Source organism: Rhea americana, unplaced genomic scaffold, assembly GCF_003343005.1.
Source record: "Rhea americana isolate MKP2758 unplaced genomic scaffold, rheAme1 scaffold_111, whole genome shotgun sequence".
Lineage (NCBI taxonomy): Eukaryota > Metazoa > Chordata > Aves > Rheiformes > Rheidae > Rhea > Rhea americana.
The window spans coordinates 3,087,925-3,100,089 of NW_028185162.1; the positions used below are offsets into that span (position 1 = coordinate 3,087,925).

Sequence of the window (12,165 nt, forward strand, 5' to 3'; positions counted from 1 at the left end):
CTGCTCTGTGGTTTAGAGGGAAGTGGTATTACTTTGAAAGTATACTTGCAGAAACTGCATAAAGAATAGATTAAAAAAGAAAAAAAGTAAGTGAAATCCTGTTTCACAGTAGGGGAAACTGAATATTGTACAAAGAAAATGGATCTGTATCTCTACACAGTACAATTGCCACAAATTGGAATTAAAATGTTAGCAGGCTGTTTGTTTCCTGACATTCATAATTTTTCCCAAATTAGGCTTTGGTTATATTTTTTTCTCTTGAAAGATGCCTTATTTAACTTTTCCTTTCCAGAACTATATTTAAGTAAACATAGAAACATATGGTACTTTCCTATTTGCACTGTACAAATCTTTCCTTATGCACACTTTTTGCTCTTTTTCACTCATCTGTTTACATCAAGACAGATCCAGCTTCCTTGAGCAGAAACACTTGATTAAAAAGAAAATAAATAGGCAGCAAAAAGCAGCCATCCATCCATTCCCTGGCAAGCTCACAAAGAATGAAAGCGCATAGTGTATGGTTAACTTTACTGAAAAGGTTTCTAAAGGGTAAATCTCAGTGGGAAAAGAACTGCCTTTACCTCGCTAGGAAGTGGATCAATAGAAAGGTTTAGCAGCAGCCCTATATGTAACTATATGTTATGACTCTGTTTGTATTAAACTTGATCTTGCCCATCTTTCCTGCATTGCGGACCTTTTCAAGACACCTTCAGTGACAGTGTAATGTACTTGTTAATGTGTAGGGGGCTGGTATCATCAGCTAACAGACCTCGTGAAGACAGTTGGTTAAAATCGCTATTTGTTCGCAAAGTTGATCCAAGGAAAGATGCTCACTCCAACCTTCTAGCCAAAAAGGAGACCAGCAGTCTATATAAACTACAGAGTGAGTGATCTTTTTATATTTAACATTTTCATTTCTTTATTCTGTTATTGCATTTCTCATCTTATGTCGTTGTTTCAGTTCACAATGTAAAACCAGAATGTCTAGATGCCTACAACAAGCTTTGGTAAGTGTGCATATTACTTTTTCATGTTTTAGACAYGTTGATTTGATCACAAGCTGTTCCAAAAATTGACGGATAGCATAATTGTTCAGAGGGGAGGTGGAAAAATTCTGCCTTTACTTACAGACTACGATGGTAAATAGTTTTGTTCTTGAAGAGAGATGGCAAAGCTATATAGATATTTTATTTGGTTTACCCTCTCTCTTCCCTCTTGGATGTGCCATTTTCCCAAGCTGCAACTTGAGGTGATGCTTTTTGTAGGTGGAGTTTGCTGAACACCTTTCTCCCGTCCCTTAGTTGTCTGTCAGTTGCTGCTCCTTGTGAGTAGATGCTGATGTGCTAGCATGCCCCACTCCARCTGATTTGTTGCGGGGAGGGGGAGGTTGTCTGCATACAGGAAAGGGGTAGGTCATTTGTAAGTAAGACTGTATGCCAGTAGTAAATAAAAGTAGAATTTGGAAGAGATTTTAACAACCCTGGATTTGACTTTTACTCAGCTCACCCAGATCTTCTTTCTACAAAGTTATGTTACTGAGATCTACTCTTAAAGAGGTATGCAAATCACTGGATAGGATCTTTGCATTGGGGTGATACCCTTCAAAGGGAACGGTGTTATATGGGGTTTCCAAAAAAGTTACAGTTTTTTTAAATTCTRTGAAAATGTATGAATAGTAATATTTTAAGTTTACTAACTTAAAGACCAGATTACTGAAATATCAGTCCTAATTTAGCAATGCAATTACTCCTTTAGAGCCAAACAACTGCCGTTTTAAAGAACTGAATGCTTAATTTTGGAAATGCAGTGAGCCTCATTTGTACCTAATCACTGTCAGTGAGAAAGCACTGCTGTTTATGTTGTCAGTTTAATATTCCTAGCATAATGATATCCTACTGCAACCAATTTTTAAGTGTGGTGTGTTGACTAGAACACCAGTTTGGCTGGAGGGTGGGGAAGAAGTTCACACCTCCTCATTTATGTTCTCAACACTGTTACTGGCTCAGCCATAAGCAGGTAGTCTAACATCTCTTTGCCTTAATATGCTCAACTTTGAAATGGGGATGGATAACCAATATTATATTCCTTACTAGTATAAATTTAGAAAATTCTCTAGAGTTATTTTCAAATTCAAGTTATTTTTAACTTTCATGTTTAAAAAAATACATACACAGAGAAGTGCAATTAGTGTTCAGTTGGCTTTCTGTGTAAAGGCTTAGTATAAACACGTCCAATTACACAAAACAGGGAAGGACTTTTCAACAGTGTCTTGTGAGCTACTGAAATGCTGAGTGAGAGCAGAGGCTCTTATTTTCAAGGGAAAAGACAATAATAGAGAAAGAGACTGCYGACAGCAGTCAGGTGAAATACGTGGGATTTGATTTATTTGTTCCAAACCAAAGTATTCCAGGGAAGGAGAAAACGTAAGAGTGGAGCTCAAGGAGTAAAAGAGATTGAAGCATCTCTAAACTTCTCTCATTCCTCTCCCTAAATTAAACATGAGGAGGTAAACTCATTATTTTGCATGAAAGCAGGATAAGAATTGGCTGTCATGTATTAATAAAGAAATAATGTAACAAAGACTATTATGAAAGTAATTCCTGAATCAATGGAGCTAAGGATCCCCTTCTGAAGTAGTAGGAACCAGTTATTTTTAAAAGGTATAACAGTGATGTTCATATCTGTGAATGATCAGGTATCTGTGTTTTTTTTATAGTTTACAGCAAATTATATTTTAGGATTACTGTAGTAATAATTTAGCATTATTGTTAAGGCTGCTTTTCTAGGATCTCATTATGCTTTGCAAAAATGACCTCATGGTGACTGGAAACATCCTTGGAGAGTCATTCTATTGTATTATTTCACTGCATAGCGAAATGTTGAGGTACAAATTGGTAATGAGATTTGCTCAAGGTCATCTAGAAAGTTAGTGGCAGAACCAAGAGGAAAATTCGTATCTTCTGACTCCCAAGCACAGGACCAGCCTACTTATTATTTAATATGATACAAAGACTCTTTGCCTATGAGCCAAAATGATTAAGAGTAGTAATAATCAAGGGAAAAATATTAAAAGGCAAAGTTCAACCAGAGGAACAGGCTTATTTATCAAAGTACAGTGCAGTGAAAGCTGTCTTAACTAAATCAGCAACTGGTAAACCTTAATTTCCTAATGTTAATGTAGGTCACCTTTAAAGTTCGAAAAAATACTAGAAAAKATTAAAAAATAGTCATACAGAAATTTTGTGTTTGTGATATTTTTAGGACAGTTTCACTGTATTCTTTTAACGGATGGGCTTCTTCAAACTAGGTCTGCGTTTTGAACTGGTAAAAAGCAGCAAGGCTGTATACTACAAAGTACAGTCATCATTTGATCATATTCATGTCCATCAAAATACTTTTTTTTTTCATTTGGCACAACAGAATTAATAGCATTGGAACTGGTACAAAATACTGTCTTTTTCTACTTTTGTGTATTTTACCTGTCTTGATACAGAAAACATTTTTGTAAAGCAGTGTAGATAGGTTACACTTCCTCTAAGTGACACATCCAATATTTATTTTTCTTATGCATCAGATACCTTTTAGGTGACATCATATAATTTATTGCATCAAAAGAACTGTGCCAGGCTGTGTATTTGTCATACAATCTAAGAAATGGTCGCACTTGCATTAATTTTACATAGTGTTACAGCTATCTTTTCCCTTGTATAGCAGATTTGTGTATTTCAGCTTCTCTTCTGAAAGTAGAACTTGCGAATTTTCATACCATAATGATGAACCTGTGGTGATTTGTTATACATATCAACTGTAGCCTCCCTGAAGGAAATGCAACATAGTGTCTGTATTCCTTGTTTTCAAGTCAAGAGGTGCTGCCAAAGATTCATGAAGAAAAACACTACCCATGTGCACTGGTGGGGACTTGGAACACGTGGTACGGAGAGCAAGATCAGGCTGGTAGGAGATAGAAGTACAACAGACTGTAAAACCATGCAAGTGAAACGTGTGCTTGGCAGGTTTCTTCTCTTTAAATCATCTCTGTTGGTAGTAAACCTTTAGCAATGTATACAGTGAGGATGTGCGTGCACCAGTTACCGGTAATATTTTAACATTTACAGTGTTTGCTTTTTGTCTTGTTGGGTTTGACAGCGAAAGTATTAATTCCTAAAATCTGTCCTACTGTTAATACACTTTCATGTCTTGCTTGTGATAGATTAACAGTTTTTGGAAACACATGTAAAATTTATTCCTATAATATTTTATAGGCGCAGATTGTGTTCCTGAATATTTAGGTCAAAGGCAAAGGCTTACAAAGACATTTTAACTCATATCAGCCACTATAAAAACTTTACTCAGACTTTCACGCTATAATTGCTCTATGATAATGAAATGCAAATCATGCCTACCATCTGAAAAAGTGATTGCACTGTAACCTTGAAATAATTAAAGCCATTACTGGTGGAAAGTCAAGTATTTCTGTTCACGTTCATAAAAGGATACTGCCTAATCACATACAGTGAAACTACGTCGAACTAGAAATTATCGAATAGCTGCTACAGAGGTAACTACAAAGTGTCTAGTGTAGATAGAAAACCTGAAAAAATTCTAAGGTTGTGAGAAGCTGTAGGATAGCGAAGCCACAAATATTGAGTGAAGTACTGATATTTGTTCTGTAGAAGAAGCTCTGTTGTTAGAGCTTGGCTGACATCAAGGTTGTTACTTCACTATTGAAGAATATACTCATGTACACATTAATGTCTGCTGCATTCATAGTATGTTGCAATATTGATGCTGAAAAAAATGTGAGGAAATAACAGCAGAGAAATGGAACATTGAGAAACTGTTCTTAAAAGTTGGAGGGAAATTGGGGAATGAAGGCAATTGAAATTAAAATATCTTAGCCAAGCCTCTTTCATTGTTTTCATAATGTATTAACACAGACTGTATCTGTAACTGCATTGATAGCCTGCCTTGATAATGTTGTAGCAACAGTTCTAGCAGTGTAATAATACACATTAAGGGGGTTTGACTTGTTCAGTATTTGTGCCCAGGCTGGGTTAATAGTAGCTGAATATATCAAATTTGTCTTGGGGATTAGACAGCAGCTGCAGGCACACTGGATGAATCTGTTCTGATAATGAAGTGCCTTGCATTAGTCTCCAGTTTGCTCTCTTGGAAAAGGCACAAGACAGCATTAACTTCTTTATATGAGAGGAAATAGCTTTTGAGAGTCTTCAAGGAAAGGAAAGAAGGAGATTTGAAGATGAAATATTGTTGCCTTGCTTTATTAAGAGCTTGTAAATAAATCTTGTTATTGAGAATGCTTTGAAAAGCCTATCAAAAGGAGGTGCCTATTTTGAAATTGCTTGGTGGGGAAAATCCTAGCAAATAAAAAAATTCTAGTATGCTTATGTATCTTCTGGTTTGCCTTCTTTAATTTCATGTTTAGGTAAAAATAACATTTGCATTTTTTTTTTCATGTCTCTCAGAAATTATGTTACACTCTTTTTACTTGAGTAATTTACTGAACTAAAAATTCTACCAGTCTGTTGCTCTCATGTGAAATTGGTATAAAACACATCTTTGGAATTAAGTCACCCTCTTAAATTGCATCTCAATTTCAAGTACAATCATGTGAAGTCAACATATCTTACTAGCATGGCAACAAAAGTTCCTTTCAGAAATCTTCCTGTTAGAATAAATTGCAAAATTTTCTGAAGAGAACCTTTGTCAAAAAGCAAATGATTCCATTAATCTTAATGTACAAAGATGAAGTGCTTTCTTTAATGAAAATTCATTTTTGAACCTGTTACCAAACTTCTGTTTTTGTATGATTCTGTATTATGAAGAGTCTTTTATACTGTGATATTCCATACATTTCAGCATTTTTAAAGAAGCTTCCTTTTTCTGTTTTAGTTCATCTGTGGAGGTATGAGGGAGGCTATCCAGCTCTCAATGAGGTCATGAGTAAACTCCGGCAAAATAAGGTAAAATGCAGAGATTTTTTGAAGCTTTTGCTAGAAATAGCTGATTTACTTAGAAGAGAACGTAGAGTAGTCAGAGCAAAAAATTGGACTTTTGGACACCTCTTTTTGCTGTATCTCATCACTTGCTGTGCAACTGTAGATACTCTGCCTGTTTGGAAAAGGGATTATTCCCATTCAGAAAGGCTGAGGTTTAATATATGAATATTTTATGAAATACTTGCAGATTCTCATCTGCAGTGTAAGCGTGCCAGTTGAAATTTTCAAGGATGCTAGGGAAATCTGGATGCCTTTAAAATTTAAAGGAATTGGATGTCCAAAGCCCCGAAATAGCACTGAAAAATCTCAACTGCTGTATGGTATAGTATTGTTTATTGTTGATACCTAATATAAAGTTTGACAATAATAACATTATTTTTAAGGAATTCACAGAGTTTCGCAAAGAAAGAGGTAACATGCTTCTCTCTCGGAGGAATCAATTATTGTTGGAGTTTAGTTTCTGGAATGAACCTGTTCCCAGGGAGGGGCCCAACATTTATGAACTAAGATCCTATCAACTTAGAGTAAGTTTCAATTTTCATTTTTATTTTTATTTTACAGGCAATATACTGTTGTAAAATATTCAAAGCATGTTTGTACAATGTAGATGGAAAACAGATCTCATCTTAAAAATCTGGTTCTTACCAAATTTGATGGCAGAGTTGCTGATGCTCTCGATGTGTGGCACTGAAATATGAAGGCAGGCTCCAACAAGATACTGAATATCACCTGTGAAGGGCTGAATACCTTGTGTTTTGATCTGAGATAAACTTCAGGCAGAATGACTAAGAAGTACTATAGTAAATAAACACAGTAATTAACTTATCTTTTGAAGGAAGTGATTTTGTTAATAAATGGTGTTTTCCATAAGTAAATGTCGTGAAAACTGTCCAAATATTTTAACTTTCTTTCAACTACAATTTTATGTCTGTTTTGTTTTTGTAGCCTGGAACAATGATTGAATGGGGAAATTACTGGTAAGTGTTGTTTTATCGCTTGTGCTCTCTTATTTGAGAGATGTATATTTAAAAATCTATAAGGTGGAAGTGACAGAATGGTACCAAAGGTTTCAGTCACCTGATTAATGGCCTGCTGCTGTTCTTACATAACTTGTAAAATAATTGGCCTTCAATATCTTCCTTGAGCAAGGAAAGAGGAATCTGTGTACAGACAATGCTGTGTGCTCTGTGGTCTGGCTTTCTTTTACATAACCCTTTTAAGTTTGATGTGATGTAGCAGAAACCTTGGTAATCTTTGCTTTCAGTGGAAAGCACTGCTCATCAGAGAGAGAGAGTTAATTCCTTAAGACTATATTGATCTTTCACCGCTTCCTCACTGCTGGAAGCTGGCTGACTTTTAGTTTAAATGGCTTAAATCTTAGGTCTTTTCATCTTTAAATGTCAAACTTTCTTGGAAAGTATTGAGCATCACATTTGTATTTTAATATATAGGTTAAAAGCATTTAAGATGGTCTTCTCTTCAGTATATGCTTCTGATTGTGTCTTGTTTAAAACCAGTGTAAGTTTCTTTCAGTTTACATTCTGTAAATCCTTGTAGTCCTGATGATTGATACTTAAATCATTTGGAATATTTTTAATTATTTTCACAAGTGTGAGGACTTGGATTTTTAGACATGTAATTGTCATCAATATAATTTATTTAATTATAAATATAATTTATTTAATTATAGTAATTTGCCAGTAAATTGGATTTTTATATCTACAGTGATAGTAGTTCTATTTTAGAAGGTGCAACAGATTCATAGTTAAGAGATAGTTATACAACAAATCATGGAGTTTTGCATAGTACAGCTGTGTAACAAAGGTGCATGCGAATAAAAACRCTGCATTCCACTACCATGAAATCTGTGGTAAATGAATGTGGTAAGGATGATATGCTGAAACTCAAAGATCAGTTTTGGAAGAACCTCTTATAAAAACATTCTGCCACTTTACACTGTTCCAGCAATTATCAATATACTGGCTCTAATGTTGAAGAAACAAATTATTAACATACAGGCTAATGAAACAGTAGGCCTCYAATTAACCCATTCTAACAAGATGTATAGATACATTTTAATTGCKCAGTGCAATAACAGATAACAAATCAATGTGTTGTGGGTTTTTCACATTTTTAGTTGCTGAAGTGTACTGCAAGTGCTGTTTAACATTCATGCTTCTTTTAAACTCTGCTTTCCTATCAGTCACCACCTATTTCCTGCTGAGAAATCTGCTGTTTTTTTAAGAGTTGCTTTGATCTTTTGTAGGGCTCGTGCAATTCGTTTTCGGCAGGATAATAATGAAGCAGTTGGAGGATTTTTCTCACAGATTGGACAGCTGTATATGGTTCATCACCTTTGGGGTAAATTTGTTTGCATTCCCTGCTTTTTTCTTGCTGAGTCAACCCCTAAGAGACTGTTGGTTTTGCCTGGGAAACAAGATTCTTACAAAAGRCAAAGAAATGTCTTAATTGTTTTTTGGCATCAACAATGTTGATTTTCTTTATTTTTGTGTAGGCAACTTTATTTTCTAAATTGAAGCAAACAAAAATGAGCATTTCTTGTCTTATACTATTTCCATCAATTGTTTCTCACAGCCCTTTCTTATTAGAGACTACTAATTGTTTGCTTTCAAAAACATAAGCCTGAGAACTTATGTCCTGCCATCTCTTTTTTCTGGCCACATTCATGTTGAAATCAGCTTCTTACAGATTAGTTTCAAGCATCGCACATACCACGCTTACAAGAAGAAAGTCAAGTATTTATTGACATTAGTACATTATGCTGGTTTGATTTTCTGTTCATGTTAGGCTCCACCAACATGCAGCTGCTTTCCACACATTAGGATATTTTCAGCTTGAAGGAGCTCATTGCCCAGTATTTATTTAGGGAAAACATACATTATCTCCAGATCTCAAGAACTCAGAATATTAAGTTCCAGCACTAAGAATCTGACRCCTCCTATATAGAACTATATTCTGTGGCATTATTTGTCTTACCTGTTTCTAATGCACCTCCTGCCCCCATGTTTAGGYTTCCTCATACTGCCCTTTGTATCCACTGTCACACTTAAAAAACCTTATAATCAGTAGATGCATTAGTTTATTGATATTGTGACKCTTAATGGTTTTTGCTAATTTCTGCAGAAATCCAGATAGTGCTTCATAGAGCACTGTTTGATGGCTCTTTGCCCATCACCACCCAAAATGTTCCAGCCATGCAGTACTTACATAGTGTAGCGTCTGCAAAGTATGTTTTTCTCTCTTTCTCAGTTCCTTCCATTGGTGTTGGTTTTGGAGTTTTCCTTTTTATGGAGAAGAACAACTGACTTTTTTCCTTTCCAATGTTTTCGTCTCCCAATTGTGTATTGTGTATTACAATGCTTTTAAGGATACTCTTCATGCATCAAAGGAAAAAGAGTTATTTACAAACTTTGTGCTTGTCATTTTCCCTCACTAGCTTACAAAGATCTCCAAACCAGAGAAGACATAAGGAATGCTGCCTGGCATAAACCTGGCTGGGATGAACTAGTCTATTACACAGGTAACATTAACTTAACTGGAATGATAGAGGCAGACTTTTATGCATGCCATTGTTTTTGTTCCTCAGTACATTGCACACARTGATAAAAAAGTTTTGTATATGGTGTTTGTCTGTGTGTCAGTTTTGCTACTGTAAGGGAAAGGAGAGACATTTCACTGTAAAGTGAACTTTGCAATTGACTGTACAATGTTAGAGAGCTTACCTCGTAGCTAAAAGAAAGTGCTACATTAATAGTAAATGTTTATAAAAACGCTTGTCCTGTAAGGAAACAGATCTGTGAAATATTTAAGTTTGTATCCAAAAATATAGGCAGTACATATTGAAATTTATATTATTTTTATATTTTTTTTTACCTCTAATATTTCATAAAATACTGAAACTTTGTTAAATACTTACCTTTGAAAAGGCAAATCAGACTTTGGAGCTAGRAGCCAGAAGATCTTTGAGATCAAAGATGACTCTTGTAACAGAACTGTCACAAAAGTATGCTAAAAGTTTCAGATTTTGGTTAAATAGGGTAGATTGCAAAGGAAATGTACCAGAATAATTGTAAGATAGCTTTAATTATGGTGAGAAGTAATAGAAATATTTGTCTTCAAAAGCTGTTTTTGTTCAAAGCATCAAAGCAGATTATATTAAAAAGATCACTGTTCAGTATACAGTTAAGGGATTGTCGGTGGTTACTGAAGGTTTGGCATGCTGTAGCTAGGAGAGTGATCTGAAGACAATAATACCTGTTTAGTCTGAGTGTATAGAACTACTTAGGCTTTAATTTCATTAATAAAGATCATATCTCATTTTTTTTCAGTGCCCCTAATTCAGGAAATGGAGTCCAGAATCATGATACCRTTGAAGATTTCTCCACTTCAGTAACATCATTGATTTACTTGTGCCTGCATAGATTAAAGTGACAAGTATTTGTCTTAAATTAATTTATGGTATACATTGTATATCATAGTCAGAAATATAAAAGTACTGTACTGAGCTTATAAAAGAGACCTCTTTTCTTCAGAATCTAATGACCTTTTACTCTTAGAAAAGAAATGTAGGACTGCAATTTAAAGGTTGCTTAACTATAAACACATTCAAAGACATACGCAAGTTCCTTTGTGAGACAGGCTTCTCAGGTTAAATATACAGTACTTAGTGTCTTGTGATTGTAAATGCCCACTGTTCGATAACAGCGAAGGAAGGAAACATAACAGTTGCTATGGCCTTCATGCAACATTACATTGACTGCAGATTAAACAAGCAGAAAGGGGAGTTCTGAAAATAGGAGCTCTAATGCCCCAGGCAGCTACGATGTCTCTGTAATTCTGAAATAACACCTAGCTGTTTTAGTGGGACTGAAATTGGTAAGTAGCTCTGAAYTTAAAAGTAGGCAGTTATTAATTGAGGATAATACTGCCGGTCAGGGGATAGTTTATGGACAGAGAATAGTGCATTCCGTTTTGCAAGGACTCTGAAGCCTGGACATTTGTCTAGATGTCTACATCTGGAATTAATTTTGTGAAATTATTTACAGACTTTTTGGAAGTATGACTCATGGTGTTCAAAGTGATTGACAACAAATTGTCTGAACATTCTACAGGCATTTGAGTTCAGTTAAACACATGTATCACTAAAAAGAGCATAGAAGTCTAGGAAAAGGGGTTTTATTTAATAAGCAATCATGCCTTCAGACATATGCTTGGTCAGGTGTTTCACTAACTATACAGTAATTACTTATGAATTGATGTGTGAAACCGGAGCATGTTGAGTCAGTAGGATTGGCATAAAGCAGTGTACCATTATGTCCAGTTCTGTTTTGATTTCACTTTTAGACTAGAATATATCAACACTGTTAGTGTCTACAATGATGTGAACATCTTGTAAGTGAAAGTAATATTCTTCAAAGTGGCTGCAAGAGTCAGTGTAACATACAGAATGTACAAATCAATTACTGAATGTCCAGTTTGTACATTTCGATGAGTTTTCAGAAATAACATATCAGTTAATAAAATCCTTTTAATTTTCACATATTACTGGCGCCATATGTGTATTGCACCGTCTGTGATTTATATCATCTTGCACACTGCTTATTACAAAAAATTTGAATAATTGCATAAAATATTTCAGTTTAGGTAGCCAATGTCACTTGCTATGTCAAGAAAAGCATCTCCCAATATTCTGCTCTGCTTCCTCAAAATGAGTTTACAGTGTCTCCTTAACATTTAATTTTGCTAAGTACTCTAGAGGTCCTAAGTGCTATAGTGATAAAAAGTATTTCTTATGATTTTTCTCCAAAAATTATGCTTAATTTTTCAGATCTGATTTCTTCTCCTTTTCCTCCCATGTAAAGTACAGTGCACTCTTAACTTCATTTGAATTTTATCTTGAACAAAGTCAGCATTTGGTCTGGTTCTTGTCTGTTTTAGTATTTTGCTCCTGTTTTTGTTGTTACTGATAATGGCATTTTACTGAGTAAAGTTCTGTATTATATTAGCTTAAAGTTCTTAGCTCAGCTTATGTAATGGGCTAATTATATCATTTAAGCTGTTCCTTCTTTAAATAAGCCACGTGAACAGTGCTATCATTTAGGGCTTTCTTTTTCCAGACCTTTTG

General features: G+C 34.9%; 1 protein-coding gene across 1 annotated transcript; it reads left to right on the top strand.

Annotated features, from left to right (window-relative positions):
* The first annotated feature begins 628 nt into the window (after positions 1–628).
* NIPSNAP2 (nipsnap homolog 2) lies at positions 629–11,582 on the top strand. The gene is made up of 9 exons (XM_085315752.1): positions 629–883; positions 962–1,007; positions 3,860–3,954; positions 5,914–5,984; positions 6,404–6,544; positions 6,966–6,997; positions 8,287–8,381; positions 9,478–9,561; positions 10,370–11,582. The coding sequence occupies exons 1-9, from the start codon at positions 724–726 to the stop codon at positions 10,432–10,434; spliced, it is 789 nt and encodes a 262-aa protein (XP_085171878.1). The 5' UTR covers positions 629–723; the 3' UTR covers positions 10,435–11,582.
* Positions 11,583–12,165: the final 583 nt, after the last annotated feature.